This window comes from Amphiura filiformis, chromosome 9 (genome assembly GCF_039555335.1).
Source record: "Amphiura filiformis chromosome 9, Afil_fr2py, whole genome shotgun sequence".
Lineage (NCBI taxonomy): Eukaryota > Metazoa > Echinodermata > Ophiuroidea > Amphilepidida > Amphiuridae > Amphiura > Amphiura filiformis.
The window spans coordinates 61,735,639-61,763,604 of record NC_092636.1 but is presented as its reverse complement, the minus strand read 5'-3'; the positions used below and the strand labels follow the sequence as shown (position 1 = coordinate 61,763,604).

Below are 27,966 nucleotides of genomic sequence, written 5' to 3'. Positions count from 1 at the left end.
AAGTATGCATGGTGTGGAAAATCGTGTTTTTGAAACTTTTTCAAAAGTGTGTGATTTTCAAAGATACAGTTGAATTCCTCTCACCATTTCTTTTCCAACTTTGTATACTTTCATATATTTGCCTTTGTTACTTTAAAAGTGTATGCATCCATCTATAGCCAAGAACTTGGAATAAATCCTTGCAGAATCTTTGAAAATAATAATCTGATAGAACATGCTTTATTATTATCAGCACAATATTTTTAATGGTTAAAACCAGACATACTTGAATTTTCAATTTTTTTTCATTGGCACCGCATACTAGAGAGCATGTATTTGATTTTCAAATTTGCGGGGCACTTTATCACAGTACATTGCATGATGAGACAATCCCTTAACATACTTGGAAGTTCAAAGTGAAACAGGATCCTTAATCACATGTCGTGAGCTAATGTTTGATTAACATTCAGCTTACTGGCAGACAACTTATGTTTACAACATCGTTGGATAATTTTTTGGTAAGTAAGATTTCATGTATTATAGTTTTTTGTTTTTCTTACAGAAGTTTATTATTAAGATTTTATTTGGTTGCATGATTAAAAATCATCCTACATTTCAAACTCTGTTATACGAATCTTTCTATTATGCCTAAGCTGATCATATCAGCAGCGGCATCGAGTGACAGAAAAAATCACAGTGACTAATAAAGTTGCCTTAAGGGCTGGGGTATGAACGTTTGGACAGTATTTATTTTGGGACATCAGAGCACATCAGACATATCGAATTGCATTCTGAATACGAAGAATGTCATTCTGATATCAAATAATTTTGATTTTTGAAATTAGCAATTTAATACACATTTTATGGCAAATCATTAAAATTGATATTTCTGATATTTAACAGTACTTGAAGTAAACTTTATAAATCTGATGATTTATACTTAAAGTGTATGTAGGTGGGATGAAAAGCCGACGATCAATTGAAAATTTTGACCTTTCATTATTGAAGATATGGATTTTTTTCCCAAAACACCAAAAAAATTAGGGTCTTTTTGGAAAAAAATCCATATCTTCAATATGAAAGGTCAAAATTTTCAATTGACCGTCGGCTTTTCCTCCCTGCTACATACACTTTAAGAATATATCATTAGATTTATATAATTTACTTTCGAGGACTGTTATATATCAAAATTTGAAAAATATCAAATTTTTATAATTTGTCATAAAATTTGTATTATATTGTGATTTTCAAAACATGAAAATTATTTGATATCAGAAAGACATGCTTCGTATTCATAATGCAATTCGATAGGTCCGAGGTGCTCTCATGTCCCACAAAAATACTGTCGAAACGCAATAAACGCCATTTTAGATCCCTTAAAGTAAACTGGTAGCAAATCATTTAAACTGGGTTATGCTAGTAACTTATGATTGGTTATCGCTTTTCCAATCAAGCTTTCAGTCTCAATACATGTATAGCCAGATAAAAGAGGTGATGTTAGTGTGGTAGAAGGGCCACCAATACAGGGTACGTGTCCCAGAATGATTTATACCGGGAAAATGGAATTTTTTAGGTATGAACGGCATTTCTATTGGTCATATTGTTTTGCATTTTAAGTTCTACATATATTTAGCTTTCTCAAATTTTTTTACATATTAAAAATTGGACGTTTCTAGTAGAAGTTAGAGAGGATTGCGTAAAAATGGTGAATTCCAAGTTTTGACAAAGCAACCTATTTTGAAAATCTGTAAAAGTTATTTGGAAAATGTTATGCAGTATATTTGTTGTGTCCTGTTCTTACTTCTACTAAATAGTCAATATCCATCATTTATTTATGATGTTACGAAGCAATTCTTGTATGGAATAAAGGATTTGCTATGCTTGAGTGACCTTAAACTATTCTTTCTTTGGCGGCAGTTTTGAAGCCAATTATTGCGGTGTGTGAGTTTCATCATTTGAAATGCCGGCAGAGATGGAGTTTTCATAAAAGTATAGAGAAGGTTCATCCTTAGTGTCACAGCATGCATTTATGTCCACATTATATTGGCAAACCCACAGCTACGTGACGAAGAAGATAAAATTTTACTGCGTAGGATGCTTGAGGAAGTTATATCCTCTGTAATAATGACATTTTTGGGTAAAAATTGTGGTAAAAATCAAATAAAAAGTATGTTTTTCAACCTAAATATCTGATGTCATATTGAAATGTTTCACTTAATTCCATATCAAGAATTATTTAGCATTGTAAGCTCTACATCTGTGCCAAATTTGGTGTATTTCCTATAAAAGAATGTAGGATTTCTCCAATATATTGCACAGTGCGGCTGGACGATGGTGATGAAGGATCCATGTGTTATGATGCCTTTGCACTGTAAATTACACACATGCCGTTTTTTTCCATTTTCAGTAATAGCAATGTCACACGAAAACGAATCAAGCTATTTTGATGAAAGTCACAGAATAAGTAGGAGACATGTGTGGCATTGTATTACACTTATTAAGATTACATACACAGTTGACTATATATTTTTGCTATTTTGTTCAAACACGGTATAAATCATTCTGGGACACCTTGTATTAAGGAAAATCAATGAATGTTTAACCCTGAATTTAGAAGTAAATAATGTCATCTTATTTGAATGCATCTATAAATACATGTATGTGACATGATTAAGAGGAATTACTCTGAAGTTATTCATTTTGATTTTGAGTAAGGCTGTGGAAAATTAATTGTTTGGATAGAGTTACCCATAGCTCGAAAAGTATGGTCAGTCAATTGTAATCTTTTTCATTTTATATATTATTTTGCCATCAATCTCTGCCCGGGATACCATTATTGACAAAATTACATTACTCAAAGTTAGTTCCGGAAAAATGGCGGCAACAAACATGTTGTAGAGGCTGATTTTGCATAATTGATTAATTTTCATTACCGCCTTTGTTTTGCAGCTATCAACATTAAAAATACTCAAATAATCTTACAATATTATAGCCTTATACATGCTTTTTATATAATTTCTGAAAAACAGACAAATATTTAAAATGAAATATGAACACCATTAAAAACATGTATCTCAAGAGCCTCACTCAAGAGCTTCTCAGAGAAGATGAAAGAGAGAGAGGGAGAGAAAATTAGCGTGTTTCTATTGAGCATCCGGAATTTTTCCAGTGAATAGCGGAGAATGACCGCAAAGGCCAAAAAAAAATTCTTTTTGGCATTCTGAAAAGTTTTTTTTTTACAGTTTCTACACACTTCTAAACTGTTTTAAAAACATGAATGAAGTGGTATACAGTAGAGAATATCCCATTTCACAACTATTTGGGCTAGTTATTAAGCTAATTAAAGGCATACAGTCATGTTTTGACTATGACCTTTAAAAAAATATCCAAAAAAGTTGTGTGGAGGACAAGCAAACAATCTTTTTTTTTTGCCTACTGGTCAATTTCTATTGGGGCCTGTTATCTGGAAAATACAAGCCTTTGTGGCCGGTCGACACACTTCATCACTTTGTGGGTTCACCTTTTTATATTCCAATTTAATGTTTAGAATATAAAACGTCATCTCCAAACTTTCATATTAAGGTAGTGATTTCTTTTCAAGAACAAGGATGAAAGTTTACAGGCTTTCTAGTAGTCCAGATTTACACAATTTCAGCCTGATCTAAAATCAAACTCTAAAACACCTAATGATAAAGTTAATGAAAATAATATTAATGATGTTCTTGTGAATGCAAGTTTATGTACTTTTCATGATACATGTTCTCATAATTATGATATGACCCTTCTTAACACAAATTGTTCTAGTTCTGGTAATGATAAAAATGTTCATAACATAACTTTAGATGCCAATTTGTCAACTACTGATGATCATAATATCACTGAAAATATTTCAAATAATGGTGATACAGATTTGAGTTCTCAATCCCATCATCCTGTCTCAACTATCACTGTTAATAACCATGCAGTTTCAAGTGCTACTAACAATTCATCTCAACAAACCACTCCATCTATTCAATCTCCATCAATAACTATTGACCATTGTACTAATACTATAATTGACAAAGGGTCTGAGCAGGTAAAGTTTACTTGTACTGATGACAAACATGTTTCTTGTCATCAAACAAATAATGTTATTCACCATGTTCCAAATAATTATTCTCGTGATGTAAAAAATATTCAAAATAATATTCATAACAATCATTCAAATATTAATTTGTCTAAAGCTGAGAATTTTTGTGGCACCTGTTCTCGAAAAATTATAGCGTCTCAGCCTATAGTTTCTTGTATACAATGTTCTCTTCATTTTCATATTAATTGTTTACCTACTGATTACAACTCTAGTGCCTCTTATTGGTGTAATTCTTGCTTCTTTAGAACTTGTCTATATGAACTTCCTTTTTGTGAAGAACCATTTATTGATTTTAATTGTAATATAACTAAAGGATTCAAAATTGCTCACCTCAATATTCAATGCCTGCGCTACAAAGTTGATCACTTAAGAATTCTGCTTTATCAGAATAATATTGATATTTTATGTTTGACAGAGACTTGGTTAACAAATGATGATACTGATAATGAATTAATTATTGAAGGTTACAATTTATGCAGACTTGATAGAATAGGAATGCAGCATGGTGGTATTTTATGTTATGTGAAAGATGGTGTTGTTTTTAAAGAAAAGTCTAATTTGCATGATGATAATATTGAGGCACTCTGGATCGAGATCAATTTGCCACATACAAAGGCTCTCCTTCTTGGTACAGTTTACAGAGTACCCAACTCGAAGGTCGATTACATTGACAAATTAGATCAAGTATTTCAAAACTACACCTCCTTATATGATGATGTAATAATTGTAGGTGACTTTAATTTAGACTTATGTAAAAGGTATGAAGCAAGTAAAGTAAATACTCTTGCCACTCACAGTAACATGAAACAACTTATTAAAGATTATACAAGAATAACTGAAACAAGTAAAACTAAAATTGATTTAGCATTTGTTACCAAACCAGATAAGGTATCATCTTCAGGAGTTCATAATCTTGGTCTTAGTGATCATTGCATGATTTATGTAATACGTAAAAATAAACAAATTAAACTGCCTCCAAAAACAATTAAAACTCGTTCATTCAAAAAATTTAATGCTGATGATTTTATTGACGACATGAAGAACATAAACTGGAATGATATAATGAATTATAATGATGTAAATAATGCTTGGGATGTTTGGAAGAAGACATTTAATGATGTTTGTGACAAACATGCCCCACTTAAAGAGAAAAGAATTAAAGGTCATCTTCCTGAGTGGATTAATGGGGACTACATTAAACTGACTAAAGATAGAGATTACTTCTTTTCAAAAGCACATAAAACTAATGATCCAGAAGATTGGAAGATGGCTAAGTCTTTAAGAAACAAAGCAAATAACTTAAATAGATACTTAAAAAAAATATTGTACTGATGCCATTGAAGAAAATGTAAATAATAATACTAAATTATGGAAAACAATAAAGAAACTAATTCCAAGAAATAATGCAAGTGTCAGATCTATTCAAACAGATGATGGGTTTACAACATGTAATAAAGATATTGCTAATGAATTCAACTCATTCTTTACATCAATTGGAATTACTCTGGCTCAAAAATTTGACAATGTAAATAATAGTGACGATGATTCATGTAAAAATGTTACTAATGATGAATGTAATGATGATGATGTATCTAGTAATTTTAATTTTGGTTCTATTACTCCTTCTTTTGTATTTGACTTTAAATTTGTAATTTTTCAAATAAGAAGTCCTCTGGTCTTGATAATTTCAATGTGAAACTCTTGAAACTTTCTGCACCAATTATTTGTGACTCTCTTGCCTATATATGTAATCTTTCATTGTACACTTCTATATTTCCTTCTGATTGAAACTTGCAAAAGTCACACCTATTTATAAAGATGGTGACAAATCAGATGTAAGTAACTATAGACCTATCTCTGTATTATGTATAATTTCTAAGATTCTGGAACGTGCTGTCCATGACCAATTGTATTCTTATTTATCTAAACAAGGTATTCTTCACCCATCTCAATCTGGTTTTAGGAGTAACCACTCAACCACTACAACCCTTCTTGATACCTCTGACTACATTCTTAAAAACATGAATGATAGAAAATTAACTGGTGCAATTTTCCTGGATCTCAAGAAGGCTTTTGATACCATCAACCATAGTCTTTTAATTAACAAATTAAAGCAATGTGGTATTTCTGGCTCATGTCTAAAATGGTTTATTTCTTATCTCAGTAATAGGTCTCAAGCTGTTAACATTTCCTCTATTATGTCTGACTTTAAAGATGTGAATATTGGTATTCCATGAGGTACAATCTTGGGGCCTTTATTATTTATCATTTTGTAAATTCACTTCCAAACTCTGTAAACTGTAAAACTATAATGTATGCAGATGACACAACTCTTATTTGTAGTTCTAATGATGCAGCAACTCTTCAAGCAGAATTAAATGAAAATTTGTCAAATGTTGCATCTTGGTTGAATGAAAATAATCTCACCTTGAATATCAAGAAAACAAAACTCATGATTTTTGGTACTAGTTATATGCTGAATACATTTGATGACATTGATGTTTCGTACAATGGTAATAATATTGAAAGAGTTGATAAATTTAAGTATCTTGGTGTTGTATTTGATCAATTATTATCTTGGCATGAACATGTAAACCATCTCTCTTCTAATATCTCAAAACGTATTGGCATTATTCGTAGACTCAAATATTATCTCCCAAATGATACCCTTAAAATGCTTGCCAATGCCCTTGTCATGCCACACTTTGACTATTGTAGTCCTGTTTGGACAAATTGCATAAACTCTCTTTCAACTTCACTTCAAGTACATCATAATAGACTTGCTCGTATTCTTTTATCAGCGGATATAAGAACACCTATTAAAGACATGATGGATTCTCTTAACTGGGATAAACTTCATACAAGATGGGAGAAACAACTTTTGATTATTGTGTTCAAGTGTCTTACCCATAATGCACCATCATATTTATTTTCTCAATTTTCTTATATGCAATCTCTTCATACTCATGGTACTAGAAGCCAAACTTTCAATTCTCTTGTCATTCCAAAATGGAACATAAATCCTGGTAAGAGAACTTTTCACTACAGATCATGTTATGCTTGGAATAGACTCCCCAAGACATCCGTGGAAACTTTGATTCTATGACCGTTCATACTTTTAAAAACTGTATTTCAAAATTGTGATTTGACTTAATTATTTGATTTATTGAATTCCACAAATTTATATAATTTTTTGGTCTTTTACTCACTATTTGATTGTAAAACTTGTACAATGTTATCTATTCTGTATAATGTAATTATTACTTGACCTGATGTACAATGTAAATACTGTATTTAAGTAACTTTTGCTTCCATGCATTGCTTTTAATTGTTATCAACTTCTTTTATTATATTGTGTGCTGTAATTGTCACTCAGGGCCCCTTGGAGATCAGTACCAGTTACTGAAGGGGCTACCCTGGTTAAAGAAAGAATAAATAAATAAATAAATAAATAAATGTTTAGGGTCATTCTGTTCATTTTCTCACTGTTTTCAGGCTTTTTGTCAAAAGTGGACTTTCACCCTGCAAGATTGGATCATTATAATAACTTGTCTGTCTGTGGACCTTGCCAACAACCGCGGACCTATGAATGTAGTTGTGTGAAACAACGCAAATTCCATATTTTGTATTCAAATGAGCATCCCTAAATGTGACCATATCTATCTAGGGGTGAGTGACTATCAGCTCCAACAAAACCCAGAACAAGTCATCAGACATGTTTTTGAGTTATAGGTCATGACATTCCCATAAAAAATGAAATATTGGAATTTTTAAGTTCATGGTATTTGACTGTGGATTAAGTGGCCTTTCAAATCCTTGAAAGTACAAGGTTATTAAATCAATAAATAAAAGTTCAACTATGATAATCCCTATTCAATCCTGTGTAAGGCAGGAAACTAATTATCCCATTCCTCAGAATAGCAATTTGGCAAAAATATCAAGGCATCATTTACAAAATTATCCATATCATGAAAAGTAGTGATGCTATCTATACTAGAATTACACAGTTCATAATTAAGGTGGCCCCCACATAAAGGCTGCAGAGTGGATGAATGACAATATAGGCAAAATGTGCAAATAAGCTCATTAATATGCAAATAACATGACACACAAAAAACTATACAGCACACCAGGCCACCATATCCAATCACCAAATCAAGTTTGAAGTTGATCGGTTATTACGTTTAAGCTGCAGAGTGGATTAATGAAAATGTAGGCAAAATGTAGGCAAAATATGCAAATAAGCTCATTCATATTCATACATATGCAAATAACATGACACAAAACTATACAGCACATCAGGCTACCATATCGTAATCACCGTACCAAGTATGAAGTTGATTGGTTATTACATTGGAGCTGGACAGTGGATTAATGAATTTGCTTCTGCCCGGACATCCAAACAAAGAAACAAACAACCAGGCAGGCAACCATTTGGATGATAACATAAGCCCCACATATGTGTGGGGCCAGTAATATTCAAATCATGAAATGTCAATATAGAGCAGGTCACAAATGGGACCAAGTTTGAAAAAGAAGAAAGAAAAACATAATATTTATCTTTGGGGCTTTTAGGTTTTATACCATTTTTGGCCCCACACAAATGTGGGGCATTTGTTATCATCCAAATGGTTGTCTGTTTGGCTGTCTATTTGGCAGTCTGTCTGCAGCTCCAACGCAATAACCAATCAACTTTAAACTTGATACGGTGATAGTATATGGTGGCCTGATGTGCTGTATAGTTTGTGTCATGTCATTTGCATATTTATGAATATTAATGAGCTTATTCATCCCGTCAACGGGTCCTTAAACAACTTATGCAAAATTACCCTCGATTAGAAAAAAGCGAGGGCAATAAATCTTGCTCAACTGGTTTCAGTTTCCGAAATTGGATATCATAATTTAATCTCATATTCCTGGCCAGTACTCGACACCTGCTGATGTTTGTCCACTTGCGTGTCAACACATTCCCGATGTTCTGGAGGCAAGGTTAACCTGGCTCGCTGAGTCAAATCACTGAGAAAATTGAATTCCATAACATAATGTAGTTCCAAGTATATTATATTATTTAGAGGATTTCTTTATTAAATTTTATGTGTGACATATTCAGTGAGTATCTTTATTTGTAAATTGTAAATTTGTAAATATTAAATGCAACATCATGAAATGTTTCAGATCTGATTATTTACTAATCACACTATTCATATTCATCCGCGTCACACGTGGTTAAGAAGTTTCACTTGACATATACAATTTCGTGGAAGCTGACCCGCTAAAGCACATGCACAGAGCCACAACAAACGATGGATCACATTAGGGAACAACCCAAAATTTGGATGAAGTCCTATAAACGAAAGTCCCGTTTCGTTTTAGGCCCCGGGTAGAAAGCTAACCAACTCCCCCTCCGCCCCTGCTGACATAAGTGTCAAATATCGAAAATTCTAACCCATATAGAATACAGGGCTGTCTTTATGGTGGATGTGGTTGTTTAAGGGGGGGGGGGCTTGGCGATGCAATGCTTGGACATTGATCATGTTTATGGAAGAAACAACTGACTATTCCATTTTATTTTAAAATATTTTTCTTCGTACATTTTTTGGAGCGGAAAAATATGACTTGCTGGGTTTTTAATAAAAAAAAATCAAATTGCGGTATAGGCCTAACTGTACAACTGCTTTGAAAATGAAGTTATATAAATTGCAGTTTGCGAATTACGAGTAGGCCTACGTCCTGCACTCTACTGATTTGAAATCATCTGAAGCGACCACTGCAAAATGTCAAACTCGTACTTCCAGAAAATACTAAATTTTAAAATTATATAATCAGTCTATAATATCGAATTGATTAATTCGAATTAATCAATTCATTGATGTTAGAACTGGGTAGTAGCCATTACTGCCAGTAGACAGGAAGTCTAGAAAGTTGACCTCAACGCTGTAGGTGGTCTTCCTGTACTTATGAATGGGACAGCAGTAACCTTGGGTATGTTTTAGACCAAAATTTTGGATTTTTCAGATTTTTTCTAAGTTTGTGAGAGCATAACAAGACTATCCGTCGATGGATTTTTATTTCATTGTCGGCAGATATTTTTAAAATTAAGTTTTTCATAACATATTAAAAGGCAGAGACCCTGATGTATAATAAATTAGCTAGGTAAGTTTTGAGTAACCTTGATGAAAATTATCAAACAAGTGCCTATTCAATTGTGTGGGTACGGTCCGTCACCTGTCACTTGGTAGTCTTGTAACATGTCTAATGGCGCTGCCCATGGTCACTCGATGAATTGTTTAATTCGAATTAATCAATTCGATATTATAGACTGATAATAAATCCTTAAAAAAAAGATCAACTTTGTCCGATGTTGTAACTACTTTTTTTTTACAAATGCCTGGGTACAAACATAATCAGACTTTTCACCCCCTCCCCGGCCCCTCCCTATTAAACGAAAGGACTTTCATTTATAGGACTTCATCGAACTTTTGGGTTGTTCCTTACAAGGTCGATCAATTTTGCTTTGCTTTAGTGCAAAGGTCACCTCGTCTCGGGTAGTCACAAGCATGCATAGCTAGTCTGCAGAAACATGTGGTGGCTGAGGCCATGCTGAGGCCCTGGATTGCTAGGCTTGCTCGTGATATTTTCAAAATGGTGGTAAATTTTTGTATTCCGTTATTTCACAAAAAACTTGACAATATAGAAACATTTAGTATAAAATCAAGAATTTTGAATGTTTTGCAAACGAGTTTGGGTATACATGTTAGAAATTAATAATACAGGTGCTGAAAGTAATAATTTTAGTAAAATGTGAAAATTCGAAGTTAAAAAAAAAATTACAAGCGAGACAGGGAAGTTTTAATTTGCCAAGTCCTGGAAGTATTGAAACCCCAAAACATGTGACTGCGGAAGCTTGGTCCCTTGTGATATTTTTTTGAATGGTGGTGAAAATATTAGTATCTCGCTATTTCATGAAAATTTAGTTTTATTAAGTTTATTACAAATATCAAAAACTAAGAATGTTTGCAAATGAGTTTGGGTATGTTTGGAGCAGAATACAATGTTACTCTGTCGTAAATAGCACACTTTTCAGTACAATATGAAAATTAAAAGTTAAAAATATATGCATATAGGAGAGGAGAGAGAGCTGGAAGTTTGTTGGCTCTGAAGAGCCCTGCATTTGTAGCTTATTGGCGTCCGATATTTTTAATGGGCAGTCAACTTTCGTAGGCAAAACTTATGCACACTTGATAATATAAAATACCAAGTAGGCCTATAATAATCATGAAATTTAAATGTTGGTAATGAGTTGTAGTTAAGTTTTTTTTTCAGAACAATTATGACACCAATTTTTGGAAATAGTATTTTAGTTAAATGTCAAATGTAAAAATTAAGATTCGTGATTATTTTCGTAGAGACCGATGGACAACGGTAGACCTATTATTAACATCAATTCACATGCAGCCTAGTTCATTAACCTATATCTGTTTTAATACAATCTTAAAATAGACCAGGGATTCATTTTAATGCCCAAATCCCAGCTGCTTAAAAGATTTTGTTTGAAGAAAATTTAGTTGATACCTCTTTGTTTGATGTGGACTTCAAAAACTTGACTTATGGATGAATATACCTTTGTCAATGTCAATTTGGCAAGCATGGCTTCAATGTCCCGCAAAAAACAAAAAAAACAAAAAACAAAGCAACTTCTTGAAATCGAGGAACTTCTTTTCCCCTCCTGTAGATATACGAAGATACTGAAGATGATCAGGAAGTGAAACTTTTCTGTACAGGCAGCCTACATATTATTTTTGAACTTTAATATGGCATCTTTGAACTTCAAACCCCATTATAAAAATATTGGTTGAAAGTAGTCCAAGCGCTGAATTGCCGGAGGGCATATAGTATGGTGACCCAAGTCCACTTGGTTATGATGACAGGTGGACCACTTTGCCCATGGCAATTGCCATGGCAACTAGCTGTCACAGCTGAAAATAGCTGGAAAAAGCATGCATTGAAAACTTTTAAGGACATGTACATATAATGTTGCATATTTTGCCTACATTTTCATTAATCCACTCTCCAGTTTAAAATAACCGATCAACTTCAAACTTGCTATGGTGATAGTATATGGTGGCCTGATGTGCTGTATAGTTTTGTTATGTTATTTGCACATTTATGAATATAAATGAGCTTATTTGCATATTTTGCTTCCATTTTAATTAATCCACTCTGTAGCTTAAATGCAATAATCGATCAACTTCAAACTTGGGATAGTAATAAGCAATTTTCATTTTAGTGTGCTGAAGCCTGAAAGTTTGGCATAGCGCACTATAATCAGCTTAGTGTTTTCATTTCATAGCCCCTTTCTAAAATAGTTTAGCAGGGATAAAATTGCATCTTGCATATCTTGGTTTTTGGTACACTTACAGCAGGTCCCCCTATCTGTAAAAAACGGACCAGCCAAATTTGCACGCTACAGAGCCTGAAAATAAAATCCCACGAATCACATGTATGGGAGCTGCCATAGGGTGCTAACGGCAACGCGGGGGTCGCCGGAGTGCTAACGAATGCGTCAGCAGCACAAGCGTCCTACGCGATCAATAACGTGCATATAGGGTGCATTCAAGTGCGCCGTACGCGACCGGTAGTTCCTGATACGCGATGACAGGGTCAATGGCCGCTTCCATGCAGTAACGTACTTCTGAACTCACTGTCAGGGTCCTGCTTACAGGAAATATAAACATGCATACATACATTATACCAACACACATACAATCAGATATATAAGTACATACCAATGTAACCTTCACTTGCACACAAAATGAGAAATGGTTACATGCCGATTTCATTTTCTCTCCTTTACAGACTCAACTTCTCAAATTCCTGTTCTACATCAAGACATTAAGATGGTCAACCAGCTGATATTGCTCATCGTTATGGTTTCCATGCCAAATATGATCCACGGACAGCAAGACAATCAACAACAGACTGGAACCTGCACTTGTCCATGTCCTTCAGCCATCCCCAATGGTCCTACAGGTCCCCCTGGTCTTCCAGGAGTCCAAGGTCCACAAGGTAAGCAAATTAAATTGAAATTTTTCTACCCATGATAACACATTAACAGCCTGCTCATTTGATCCAATGGCTTGGTTTAATCTTTTGAAATGCATAGCAATACTGGAACATAAAGGATTGTTAAGATTTTGTAACTCTTATTGTTATGTTCCAGAGTTGCTAGATAGGGCTCTTTGAAGTGCTTGAATGCGTGAAACATCTCATAATGAAATAGAATGTATAATGCCTACGCTTTATAATGCCTACATGCCAAGCAGGTCCACCTAGCCATTTCTGCTATCCTTACTTGCCCTACAGGCCAAGCTGGTCCCCCTAGTCATTTCTGCTATCCTTACTTGCCCTACAGGCCAAGCTGGTCCGCATAGTCATTTCTGCTATCCTTACTTGCCCTATAGGCCAAGCAGGTCCACCTAGTCATTTCTGCCATCCTTAATTGCCCTACAGGCCAAGCAGGTCCACCTAGTCATTTATGCTATCCTTACTTGCCCTACAGGCCAAGCAAGTCTACCTAGTCATTTCTGCTATCCTTACTTGCCCTATAGGCCAAGCAAGTCTACCTAGTCATTTATGCTATCCTTACTTGCCCTACAGGCCAAGCAAGTCTACCTAGTCATTTCTGCTATCCTTACTTGCCCTACAGGCCAAGCAAGTCTACCTAGTCATTTATGCTATCCTTACTTGCCCTACAGGCCAAGCAGGTCCACCTAGTCATTTATGCTATCCTTACTTGCCCTACAGGCCAAGCAAGTCTACCTAGTCATTTCTGCTATCCTTACTTGCCCTACAGGCCACGCAAGTCTATGTAGTCATTTATGCTATCCTTACTTGCCCTATAGGCCAAGCAAGTCTACCTAGTCATTTATGCTATCCTTACTTGCCCTACAGGCCAAGCTGGTCCGCCTAGTCATTTCTGCTATCCTTACTTGCCCTACAGGCCAAGCTGGTCCGCCTAGTCATTTCTGCCATCCTTACTTGCCCTACAGATCAAGCAGGTCTACCTAGTCATTTCTGCTATCCTTACTTGCCCTACAGGCCAAGCTGGTCCGCCTAGTCATTTCTGCTATCCTTACTTGCCCTACAGGCCAAGCAAGTCTACATAGTCATTTATGCTATCCTTACTTGCCCTACAGGCCAAGCTGGTCCGCCTAGTCATTTCTGCTATCCTTACTTGCCCTACAGGCCAAGCAAGTCTACATAGTCATTTATGCTATCCTTACTTGTCCTATAGGCCAAGCAAGTCTACCTAGTCATTTATGCTATCCTTACTTGCCCTATAGGCCAAGCAAGTCTTCCTAGTCATTTCTGCTATCCTTACTTGCCCTACAGACCAAGCAGGTCTACCTAGTCATTTCTGCTATCCTTACTTGCCCTACAGGCCAAGCTGGTCCGCCTAGTCATTTCTGCTATCCTTACTTGCCCTACAGGCCATGCAAGTCTACGTAGTCATTTATGCTATCCTTACTTGCCCTATAGGCCAAGCAAGTCTACCTAGTCATTTATGCTATCCTTACTTGCCCTATAGGCCAAGCTGGTCCGCCTAGTCATTTCTGCTATCCTTACTTGCCCTACAGACCAAGCAGGTCCACCTACCTGAAAGTGTGTGTGTGTGTGGGGGGGATCTTACAATTGCTATAGTGCCCATATTCATGACCTTTAAAGATGTCCGGATCTATGTGTGTCTTTATTACAATTTAAAAAAAACCAATCAAAATCGTGATGGACCCCCAAAATTTTTTGCGCTTTTTGCGCGAAACTCCGGTGCCTAGCCTAGTCCTTTCTGCTATCCTTACTTGCCCTACAGGCCAAGCAGGTCCACCTAGTCATTTCTGCTATCCTTACTTGCCTTACAGGCCAAGCTGGTCCACCTAGTCATTTCTGCTATCCTTACTTGCCCTACAGGCCAAGCTGGTCCGTCTAGTCATTTCTGCTATCCTTACTTGCCCTACAGGCCAAGCAAGTCTACGTAGTCATTTCTGCTATGCTTACTTGCCCTACAGGCCAAGCAAGTCTACGTAGTCATTTATGCTATCCTTACTTGTCCTATAGGCCAAGCAAGTCTACCTAGTCATTTATGCTATCCTTACTTGCCCTATAGGCCAAGCTGGTCCGCCTAGTCATTTCTGCTATCCTTACTTGCCCTACTGACCAAGCAGGTCTACCTAGTCATTTCTGCTATCCTTACTTGCCCTACAGGCCAAGCTGGTCCGCCCAGTCATTTCTGCCATCCTTACTTGCCCTACAGGCCAAGCAAGTCTACCTAGTCATTTATGCCATCCTTACTTGCCCTACAGGCCAAGCAGGTCCACCTAGTCATTTATGCTATCCTTAATTGCCCTATAGGCCAAGCTGGTCCGCCTAGTCATTTCTGCTATCCTTACTTGCCCTACAGACCAAGCAGGTCTACCTAGTCATTTCTGCTATCATTACTTGCCCTACAGGCCAAGCTGGTCCGCCTAGTCATTTCTGCTATCCTACTTGCCCTACAGGCCAAGCAAGTCTATGTAGTCATTTATGCTATCCTTACTTGTCCAATAGGCCAAGCAAGTCTACCTAGTCATTTATGCTATCCTTACTTGCCCTATAGGCCAAGCTGGTCCGCCTAGTCATTTCTGCTATCCTTACTTGCCCTACAGATCAAGCAGGTCTACCTAGTCATTTCTGCTATCCTTACTTGCCCTACAGGCCAAGCTGGTCCGCCTAGTCATTTCTGCTATCCTTACTTGCCCTACAGGCCAAGCAAGTCTACGTAGTCATTTATGCTATCCTTACTTGCCCTACAGGCCAAGCTGGTCCGCCTAGTCATTTCTGCTATCCTTACTTGCCCTACAGGCCAAACAAGTCTACATAGTCATTTATGCTATCCTTACTTGTCCTATAGGCCAAGCAAGTCTACCTAGTCATTTATGCTATCCTTACTTGCCCTATAGGCCAAGCAAGTCTTCCTAGTCATTTATGCTATCCTTACTTGCCCTATAGGCCAAGCTGGTCTACCTAGTCATTTCTGCTATCCTTACTTGCCCTACAGGCCAAGCTGGTCCGCCTAGTCATTTCTGCTATCCTTACTTGCCCTACAGATCAAGCAGGTCTACCTAGTCATTTCTGCTATCCTTACTTGCCCTACAGGCCAAGCTGGTCCGCCTAGTCATTTCTGCTATCCTTACTTGCCCTACAGGCCAAGCAAGTCTACGTAGTCATTTATGCTATCCTTACTTGCCCTACAGGCCAAGCTGGTCCGCCTAGTCATTTCTGCTATCCTTACTTGCCCTACAGGCCAAGCAAGTCTACATAGTCATTTATGCTATCCTTACTTGTCCTATAGGCCAAGCAAGTCTACCTAGTCATTTATGCTATCCTTACTTGCCCTATAGGCCAAGCAAGTCTTCCTAGTCATTTCTGCTATCCTTACTTGCCCTACAGACCAAGCAGGTCTACCCAGTCATTTCTGCCATCCTTACTTACCCTACAGGCCAAGCAAGTCTACCTAGTCATTTATGTTATCCTTATTTGCCCTATAGGCCAAGCAAGTCTACCTAGTCATTTATGCTATCCTTACTTGCCCTATAGGCCAAGCAAGTCTACCTAGTCATTTATGCTATCCTTACTTGCCCTATAGGCCAAGCTGGTCCGCCTAGTCATTTCTGCTATCCTTACTTGCCCTACAGACCAAGCAGGTCCACCTACCTGAAAGTGTGTGTGTGTGTGGGGGGGGGGGGTATCTTACAATTGCTATAGTGCCCATATTCATGACCTTTAAAGATGTCCGGATCTATGTGTGTCTTTATTACAATTTTAAAAAAACCAATCAATTATCACGCCATAGATAAATTAGGGTTTTAAAACTTATTTTCGTGTTTCACAATGTCAATTGTCATGAATGCAGAAGAATAGTTTACTGGTTTGAATAAGTCACACAAAAAAAAAAAAAAAAAAAAAAAGTGAAACTGTTGGGGCTCGAACCACTAGCCTTTCGTTTCACCATCTGATATACTGTCCATTACACCACGCTGTCATGTTGAAATAATTACGGGATTCCGTGATATATGGGTGCGCATTGCATTCTCGTGATTATGAAAATGGTAAATCTCGACAGACGATTTACATTTGCTAAAATCAGTAAAATCAGTAAAAAGCTAACAAAACGTAAAATAGTAAAATTAGATGTAGTTTTTAACAAGCTTTCAAACAATACACTTGAGTTATTAAAAGTTGACACCAACTCTGCCTAAATTATGAATTTTGTCAACGGTTTACCATTTCTAAATTAAAGAAACTCCTTGTATTAATATTCAGTATTAGACTATGGTAAACCGTCAAATCACTATGTGATTCAATGGAACGATTTACAATCGCACTTTCCCATTTCACGCAAATAAAATGATCATTTTTAAAGATATCTCTGCATGAGTAGGCCTACTTCATGAGTGTACTAATGCGATTTTTTATTGGTTCGCTTTTGTTTTGTTTTTTACTTTGGGGAGGGCATTGGCCTGAAAAAGGTGAAGAAGGTCGTTTTTTTGACTGTATTGCCCTGCACTGCAGCGTTCACGCGATACCTATGCATTGAACTATATCATGCTGATCAATCACATCTGTAAGATTAGTATGCTTGAAAAGAGCGCTATTGTATTTAATCTATGATTGTAGACATACACAGGTGATGGGTGCAACCTGCTTGTAGTGCAGGGTGATATAGTCAGAATTGATACAATTAGTTGTTTTATTTTATATCCACATCATAGCTTATGCATTAACTAATATTCATTGAAAATTTGGAGTAATTCTATCAAGTAGTTTTAAAGTTACAGCCAAAAGTTTAAAATCAGATGTTAATATTAGCGATTGCCTCAGACAATCCCGAAATATGTCTTGAAACATTAAAGCGTCTTTAGGGGACAATAAATCCCCCCACTCCCCCGGGCCACTCCCCCTTGCAATGTTGAAACGTGCAAATGTGTTCAGCGTGTCTCCAAAGTGTCGCAACATTGAATGATGGGGGGTGGGGAAGGTAAAAGTGTTAATTGATGGCCCAGCTTTCTTCTAATTCCAAATATTGAACATTTTTATCCACATTAAAAATACACTTGTGATTTCATTCAAGATGCCTAAAGCGTTTCAAGGACATATTTCGGGGATTGTAGTCATTTCTGCTATCCTTACTTGCCTTACAGGCCAAGCTGGTCCGCCTAGTCATTTCTGCTATCCTTACTTGCCCTACAGGCCAAGCAAGTCTACCTAGTCATTTATGCTATCCTTACTTGCCCTACAGGCCAAGCAAGTCTACCTAGTCATTTATGCTATCCTTACTTGCCCTACAGGCCAAGCAGGTCCACCTAGTCATTTATGCTATCCTTACTTGCCCTACAGGCCAAGCAGGTCCACCTAGTCATTTCTGCTATCCTTACTTGCCCTACAGGCCAAGCAGGTCCACCTAGTCATTTCTGCTATCCTTACTTGCCCTACAGGCCAAGCAAATCTACCTAGTCATTTATGCTATCCTTACTTGCCTATAGGCCAAGCAGGTCCACCTAGTCATTTCTGCCATCCTTACTTGCCCTACAGGCCAAGCTGGTCCGCCTAGTCATTTCTGCTATCCTTACTTGCCCTACAGGCCAAGCAGGTCCACCTAGTCATTTCTGCTATCCTTACTTGCCCTACAGGCCAAGCTGGTCCGCCTAGTCATTTCTGCCATCTTTACTTGCCCTACAGGCCAAGCAGGTCCACCTAGTCATTTATGCTATCCTTACTTGCCCTACAGGCCAAGCAGGTCCACCTAGCCATTTCTGCTATCCTTACTTGCCCTACAGGCCAAGCTGGTCCACCTAGTCATTTATGCTATCCTTACTTGCCCTACAGACCAAGCAGGTCCACCTAGTCATTTCTGCTATCCTTACTTGCCCTACAGGCCAAGCAGGTCCACCTAGTCATTTCTGCTATCCTTACTTGCCCTACAGGCCAAGCTGGTCCACCTAGTCATTTATGCCATCCTTACTTGCCCTACAGGCCAAGCAAGTCTACGTAGTCATTTATGCTATCCTTACTTGCCCTACAGGCCAAGCGGGTCCGCCTAGTCATTTCTGCTATCCTTACTTGCCCTACAGGCCAAGCAAGTCTACATAGTCATTTATGCTATCCTTACTTGTCCTATAGGCCAAGCAAGTCTACCTAGTCATTTATGCTATCCTTACTTGCCCTATAGGCCAAGCAAGTCTTCCTAGTCATTTCTGCTATCCTTACTTGCCCTACAGACCAAGCAGGTCTACCTAGTCATTTCTGCCATCCTTACTTACCCTACAGGCCAAGCAAGTCTACCTAGTCATTTATGTTATCCTTATTTGCCCTATAGGCCAAGCAAGTCTACCTAGTCATTTATGCTATCCTTACTTGCCCTATAGGCCAAGCAAGTCTACCTAGTCATTTATTCTATCCTTACTTGCCCTATAGGCCAAGCTGGTCCGCCTAGTCATTTCTGCTATCCTTACTTGCCCTACAGACCAAGCAGGTCCACCTACCTGAAAGTGTGTGTGTGTGGGGGGGGGGTATCTTACAATTGCTATAGTGCCCATATTCATGACCTTTAAAGATGTCCGGATCTATGTGTGTCTTTATTACAATTTAAAAAAACCAATCAATTATCATGCCATAGATAAATTAGGGTTTTAAAACTTATTTTCGTGTTTCACAATGTCAATTGTCATGAATACAGAAGAATAGTTTACTGGTTTGAATAAGTCACACACAAAAAAAAGAAAAAAACCGTGAAACTGTTGGGGCTCGAACCACTAGCCTTTCGTTTCACCATCTGATATACTGTCCATTACACCACGCTGTCATGTTGAAATAATTACGGGATTCCGTGATATATGGGTGCGCATTGCATTCTCGTGATTATGAAAATGGTAAATCTCGACAGACGATTTACATTTGCTAAAATCAGTAAAATCAGTAAAAAGCTAACAAAACGTAAAATAGTAAAATTAGATGTAGTTTTTAACAAGCTTTCAAACAATACACTTGAGTTATTACCGTAACCACCCGGGTATAAGCCCACCTTCGGCTATAAGCCCACCCTCTATTTTTCAAAACATTCTGGGAACAAGGGTGCACTCAGGTATAAGCCCAGTGCTAAATTTTGGCCAAGTCAATGCTTTGCTCTCATATTTAAGAACAAATTAAAAACATATCAGTTGATAATTAACATTCCACACTTACAATTTTAAGAAATTGACATAAAAGATAGAAATTACTGGTACATTGGGCATATACAGATGAGGGATAATTGTTCTTATTTTAAAATTCCAGCACTAGCCCTTCCCGGTTATAAGCCCACCCCATTTTTGAAGTGAAATCTGCCATCTAGGGGGGTGGGCTTATACCCGAGTGGTTACGGTAAAAGTTGACACCAACTCTGCCTAAATTATGAATTTTGTCAACGGTTTACCATTTCTAAATTAAAGAAACTCCTTGTATTAATATTCAGTATTAGACTATGGTAAACCGTCAAATCACTATGTGATTCAATGGAACGATTTACAATCGCACTTTCCCATTTCACGCAAATAAAATGATCATTTTTAAAGATATCTCTGCATGAGTAGGCCTACTTCATGAGTGTACTAATGCGATTTTTTTATTGGTTCGTTTTGTTTTGTTTTTTACTTTGGGGGAGGGCATTGGCCTGAAAAAGGTGAAGAAGGTCGTTTTTTTGACTGTATTGCCCTGCACTGCAGCGTTCACGCGATACCTATGCATTGAACTATATCATGCTGATCAATCACATCTGTAAGATTAGTATGCTTGAAAAGAGCGCTATTGTATTTAATCTATGATTGTAGACATACACAGGTGATGGGTGCAACCTGCTTGTAGTGCAGGGTGATATAGTCAGAATTGATACAATTAGTTGTTTTATTTTATATCCACATCATAGCTTATGCATTAACTAATATTCATTGAAAATTTGGAGTAATTCTATCAAGTAGTTTTAAAGTTACAGCCAAAAGTTTAAAATCAGATGTTAATTTTAGCGATTGCCTCAGACAATCCCCTCAAATATGTCTTGAAACATTAAAGCGTCTTTAGGGAAAATAAGTCCCCCCACTCCCCAGTGCAATGTTGAAACGTGCAAATGTGTTCAGCGTGTCTCCAAAGTGTCGCAACATTGAATGATGGGGGGTGGGGAAGGGAAAAGTGTTAATTGATGGCCCAGCTTTCTTCTAATTCCAAATATTGAACATTTTTATCCACATTAAAAATACACTTGTGATTTCATTCAAGATGCCTAAAGCGTTTCAAGGACATATTTCGGGGATTGTAGTCATTTCTGCTATCCTTACTTGCCTTACAGGCCAGGCTGGTCCGCCTAGTCATTTCTGCTATCCTTACTTGCCCTACAGGCCAAGCAAGTCTACCTAGTCATTTATGCTATCCTTACTTGCCCTACAGGCCAAGCAAGTCTACCTAGTCATTTATGCTATCCTTACTTGCCCCTACAGGCCAAGCAGGTCCACCTAGTCATTTATGCTATCCTTACTTGCCCTACAGGCCAAGCAGGTCCACCTAGTCATTTCTGCTATCCTTACTTGCCCTACAGGCCAAGCAGGTCCACCTAGTCATTTCTGCTATCCTTACTTGCCCTACAGGCCAAGCAAATCTACCTAGTCATTTATGCTATCCTTACTTGCCCTATAGGCCAAGCCGGCCCACCTAGTCATTTCTGCCATCCTTACTTGCCCTACAGGCCAAGCTGGTCCGCCTAGTCATTTCTGCTATCCTTACTTGCCCTACAGGCCAAGCAGGTCCACCTAGTCATTTCTGCTATCCTTACTTGCCCTACAGGCCAAGCTGGTCCGCCTAGTCATTTCTGCCATCTTTACTTGCCCTACAGGCCAAGCAGGTCCACCTAGTCATTTATGCTATCCTTACTTGCCCTACAGGCCAAGCAGGTCCACCTAGCCATTTCTGCTATCCTTACTTGCCCTACAGGCCAAGCTGGTCCACCTAGTCATTTATGCTATCCTTACTTGCCCTACAGACCAAGCAGGTCCACCTAGTCATTTCTGCTATCCTTACTTGCCCTACAGGCCAAGCAGGTCCACCTAGTCATTTCTGCTATCCTTACTTGCCCTACAGGCCAAGCTGGTCCACCTAGTCATTTATGCCATCCTTACTTGCCCTACAGGCCAAGCAGGTCCACCTAGTCATTTCTGCTATCCTTACTTGCCCTACAGACCAAGCAGGTCCACCTAGTCATTTATGCTATCCTTACTTGCCCTACAGGCCAAGCTGGTCCGCCTAGTCATTTCTGCTATACTTGCCCTACAGGCCAAGCAGATCCACCTAGTCATGTATGCAGGTCTACCTAGTCATTTATGCTATCCTTACTTGCCCTACAGGCCAAGCTGGTCCGCCTCGTCGTTTCTGCCATCCTTACTTACCCTACACAGGCCAAGCAAGTCTACCTAGTCATTTATGTTATCCTTATTTGCCCTATAGGCCAAGCAAGTCTACCTAGTCATTTATGCTATCCTTACTTGCCCTATAGGCCAAGCTGGTCCATCTAGTCATTTATGCTATCCTTACTTGCCCTACAGACCAAGCTGGTCCACCTAGTCATTTATGCCATCCTTACTTGCCCTACAGGCCAAGCAGGTCCACCTCGTCATTTATGCTATCCTTACTTGCCCTACAGGCCAAGCAGGTCCACCTAGTCATTTCTGCCATCCTTACTTGCCCTACAGGCCAAGCAGGTCCACCTAGTCATTTCTGCCATCCTTACTTGCCCTACAGGCCAGGCAGGTCCACCTAGTCATTTCTGCCATCCTTACTTGCCCTACAGGCCAAGCAGGTCTACCTAGTCATTTCTGCTATCCTTGTTTTTTTTTTTTTTTTTTTTTTTTTTTTTTTTATTTGTTCGGTTGTGACAACCCTGGATAACCCAAGAAAGCCTCTATTGAAGCTTATTTCCATTGGGGTCCATTTGAACACCGGACGGGTTAGGGAACAGTCAGGGGTTAACACCCTACTCTTTTTCGAAACTGACTGCGAGATACATGTACAGGTATGGCTCTCTGCACACGGGACCGACGGCTTAACGTCCCCTCCGAAGGGCGGAGTACTTTCATGATTCATTTACCCAATTCTAAATGAACCATGGGGAGAGCGGAAGTCTAAACTTAATCTACAGATGTTGCCAATTAATTTCAGACTTTTTTTTTCCAAGTCAATATCCCAACAAATCGCCACCGCCGGGAATCGAACCCGGGACCTCATGCACCAAAGGCAAGTACCCTAACCATTGCGCCACGCTCGCCCTACAGGCCAAGCAGGTCCACCTAGTCATGTATGCAGGTCCACCTAGTCATTTATACTATCCTTACTTATTCTTCCATCATTAATATCCTTTAAAATCCAAGTAGGTCCACCTGCTTTGACAGGTTTTCCTGGAGACTAACTTTATGTGACTCTTCACTTTTCTTCTACAAATAGGTTTAACTGTTATAGGTCCAGTAGGAAATCCTGGAACAAATGGAATACCGGGCGTACCCGGACAAGCCGGTAATCCTGGACAAACTGGCAATCCTGGTGTAAAGGGAGAGAAAGGTGACCTAGGTCAAGGGTCAAGTGGTCAACCTGGTGATCCTGGTCCAAAAGGAGAGCAAGGATTGGTTGGCACACCAGGTAAGTTACAGAATGGATAAGTGAATAGTTTGTTAAATGTGTTGATAAAAATATCTTATGCTCAATGGTCTCATTGTGCCCTCAGATATGGCGGGAGTTTTAAAAGCACAGGTCCTGAACAAAACATGATGTGTGTGCATACTATTGGGCATAGCACAATGGCAACTGGTGTCACATGTCAGCTCACCCCTGCACATAAGGAATACATTTGCATATTTTTATTTTCATTGTAGCTGTTTTGAACATGAAAATTAGGCAGTGACCAAAACCTGTGTACCTGGGTCCCAAAAAATTGATGTCCTACCCGGGCCTGAATTCACTTCACAGGCTCCCCAAGGGTCATTTAATATGTTTATATGCCATGCCCTAGTTCTAAATAAAAGCTTGCATGAAAGGTTAAATGTCTTGGTTGAGGTGGTCTCTAGCTACAAAATCCAATTCCAAGAGGCCTGAGTTCATTTCCTGGGATAACTAAACTATAATTTAAAGATCAAACCACGTCAAACAATATCTTTACAACATTGTTTACATTAAATATTTTGCAGGTACATATTTTCATTAAAAACCATTGCTATTCACTCACAATTGATTGGAAACAATTTATTTAAAAATTTGAGTGCAAATTTCTCACTCCACCATGATGATCCATCACAACGGGTACAAGCCCATAAATTACAATTACCATAAAGTCACGCCCCTGATGCAAAATGTAAATGAAAATTTCCAATTTTAATGTGGTCATCACCATGACTGATACTTGTATCAAAACATCCACTGAAAAATTTGAACTTGTCACAATGTCCCAAAGATTAGATAAGTTAATGTATATATGTTCTCTGTAGTGTTTATCACTAGCCTGCAGTATAAATAAAAATGATGGTACTACAGCAAATTCAGATCAAGTCTATAAAAATAAAAACAAATATGATGTCAATGGGCCAATTGAAATCATCATTTTTAAATGGACAATAATGGTTTTTGACATTTAAGGTCTCCGTGGAAGTCCAGGCAAGGTTGGTCCAATAGGAGTTACAGGACTACAAGGATTGATGGGAAATGAAGGACAGACTGGGGTCAAAGGTGACAAATGTGAACCAGGAACTTCCTATACAGCATCTCCTACATCTGCATCTCCTACATCTGCATTTTCAGCTAGAAAACTTGGCCAACAAGTCTCTTCAAGTTCTCAGACGGTCACATTTGATTATGAGGATATTGATATTGGAGATGATTTCAATCCTAGTACTGGTGTATTCACATGTCGCATACAAGGACTGTACTATTTCTCATTTACATTCCTACCAAATAATTCATATCATTTTTTGGTTTACTTGCTACAAAACGACATTCACAAGGCCAAGATCTATTACAGGGCAGGTAGTAGACATGTCATGCAAAGTCAGAGTGTTATCTTATCCCTGCAGGTTGGAGATGAGGTCAAACTCAAGGCTGATGCACCAACATACATTGCTTACTCAGATTCAATCACCAATATATTCAATGGCTACCTCATCCACACAATGTAAACTCACATCTACAATACATGCTATGCACATCATTCAACTACATCATCTACAAGCAATTTAAAGCACTAATTATGAAGAATCCCTGTCAATTTCATATCAATATTAACATTTCCATTAGTGTAGGCTAATTATTATACTTCTACTATGAGTATGAGTATTCTTCTTGTCCAGTGCTTTTTTCTACTTTTTGTCTTTCCCCATGTTAGGGGCTGGGGGAGCTGATCATGAGTGATGTTAAACATTGATTTGCAAATTCCCATCAAAGTCATTTACTCACACTGGGTAACTTTTATGTATTCTGCATCTTCAAACTTGCATATTTCTCAAAGCCTGCCAGGGTCTTATACATGCAAACTGACAACGTTCAGAGCGGTACAAATAATTTGTAAAGTAATGCACAGATAGCTGATTACAAATGAACCTTATTATTTCTAACAAGGTCAATAAAATTAAAACAGGGAAAATCTTTTCCTAGTGACCAGCAGGGAACTAAAGGATGGATCCAAAAGGATACAACAGTGTCACACTACTGAACATTTTCCTCAGGACTGTTGTTGATAAATAAATGAAGAGATTTCATACTTCTAGTCCAATAAAACAGTACTCACTGTGGATGTTTCGAAGTCTTGCAGACTTCTTTTTCAACACTGATGTTGTTGTGATGATCTTCTGTTTACCGCTGATGATACAGGTTGCTTAGCGTCACACTAGCAATGGATAAAATTAAAAACAGGGGAAATATGGCACAACATCCAATGGGGAATGACACAAAACGTATAAACAAAGTTAAAAGCCTGACGTTTCAAAAAGACAAAACTTTTCTTTTTCAAGGAATAAAATTAGAGATGTATACATATGCTCCAAAGAACAAGGTTAGCGCAACTGATTCAGTACTGCTACTAGTGGATATGCACCTCACTTGAGGTGAAACTAAGTATAGACTGAAGCAGGCTAGTGGTGGGAATGCCACAGAATTTATAAGCTATACCTTGCACTGAGTATAATATCCTTCAAGACAGGTATCTTGTTTAGCATTTGTGGATGGGTAACTAAGTCAGATCAGTACTGAAGCAAGCTAGTAGTGTGACTGTCAGAGACTGGTACACATAGAAGAATCACATCCATCTGGAACCTTGTCTGATATTAAAGAAAGAAAGTAAGAAATATAAACATTTTAAGTTACCATAATTTCAACACAACACCTTTGTATTGGATTTTGCATTTCTTAAACACCGGCATTTCAATTGATTGACTTTCAATAGCTAACATGTAAAATGAAGTTAAAGAAAATTAAATCAATCTACAGTAAAATAAAATACATGTACAATGAAATTAGATAAAGCAAACAAATAAAACAAAATAACGTCTGAGGATGTCCTTTTGAGCTCGCTGCACTAGGTGGTATGTACGCAGGTGCTCGGGATCATTTCGGCTGATGGAGTTCATACTAGCACTGCAAATACACCAACACCATCGGTGTGCTCTGGGGGAATGGGGAAGGTTGAGTGCTCATAAACCGGTTAACCCGCCAAAGATTGTATTGCACTTTTCTGACCGACCAAAAAATCTGAACAAATATGAAATAGGGTTGTGTTTTTTTTCATACATATATTTGTTATAAAAGTAAACCAACCAACCGACCCTGACTTTGGATCTTTAAGGGCAATACAAACGTTTCTTATTTAGGCCTTATGAGATAAAATAAGAGCTTTGACCCAATACATATCTGCATTTTGATGGGGATGGAGGGTGAAGGAGCTGTGAATCTAGTCAAGCACCTTTAATTAAGTTGTAATGCTCCTTTGCATGCCACCTTTAACAGATGTATCATCACAAATCCACTTTGGAGTGTAAGTTGCACTGCAATACATGTAATTCAAGGTATGTTTGTATATTATATCACTGTGCATGAAGTGTTATATAGACACTGTAGCCAATAAAGCATGTTATTATTAAACATATTATTCAATTGATAATATTGTCTTGATGTGATGTACTGAATTATGAGTGAGTGTCAATTGCAAAGTGGGGGGGGGGGGCAAGGAGGGCAGCTAGCTCCCTGTGAGAAATCTTGCCCCCTTCCTGCCCTTGTGGGATGCTGGCCACCCTGATATTTAAGATTCTTAGCCTTTTTTGTATTTTTTAGCCCATTTAAGGCCATTTTCGTCAAAGCTTGACCCCTTTAAAGGTTGTCTTGCCCCCTTTGCCCACCCTCTGAAAAAGTGCTGGATAAGCCACCAGTGAGTGTCTTTTATACTACAAATATCCATTTTGGATTCTGGCAAGAGAATTTTACAAGAATCTTTGGACTCTGTTGCATTCTCTCCCATTTAACTAATGTAAAAAGTGGAACATTTTTCGCATTTTACCAATGCTGAACTGTTTTACTTGCAATTAGTAAGTTTTTGGCGGGTTCGCCATTGTATAAGTTTAGAACTGTCAAGCTTTAATCAGGAGTAGCTGCCATTTCTTCAGGACAAAGTAACCAAGTATGAGACATGTAGGCTGCCCCTTGCCTACTTATAGCTCTGAAAAGAGCCGTTCACTGAAGACTGCCCATTGTCAACAGAGAAAAACAAGTGGTGGCTC

At 38.0% G+C, this 27,966-nt stretch overlaps 1 protein-coding gene and 1 long non-coding RNA gene across 2 annotated transcripts in view; one reads left to right on the top strand and one right to left on the bottom strand.

Moving 5' to 3' along the window:
• The window catches only part of LOC140161282 (uncharacterized), a 30,287-nt gene that overhangs the window by 2,137 nt on the left and 184 nt on the right, over positions 1-27,966 (bottom strand). Inside the window, exon 2 of the long non-coding RNA XR_011860086.1 lies at positions 26,366-26,514. This is a non-coding gene — a long non-coding RNA (uncharacterized lncRNA). The remainder of the gene's footprint in view (positions 1-26,365; positions 26,515-27,966) is intronic.
• Positions 437-26,379, top strand: LOC140161281 (uncharacterized). The gene is made up of 4 exons (XM_072184754.1): positions 437-497; positions 12,965-13,174; positions 23,660-23,851; positions 24,842-26,379. Exons 2-4 carry the CDS (start codon positions 13,006-13,008, stop codon positions 25,375-25,377), a joined length of 897 nt encoding a protein of 298 aa, XP_072040855.1. The 5' UTR covers positions 437-497; positions 12,965-13,005; the 3' UTR covers positions 25,378-26,379.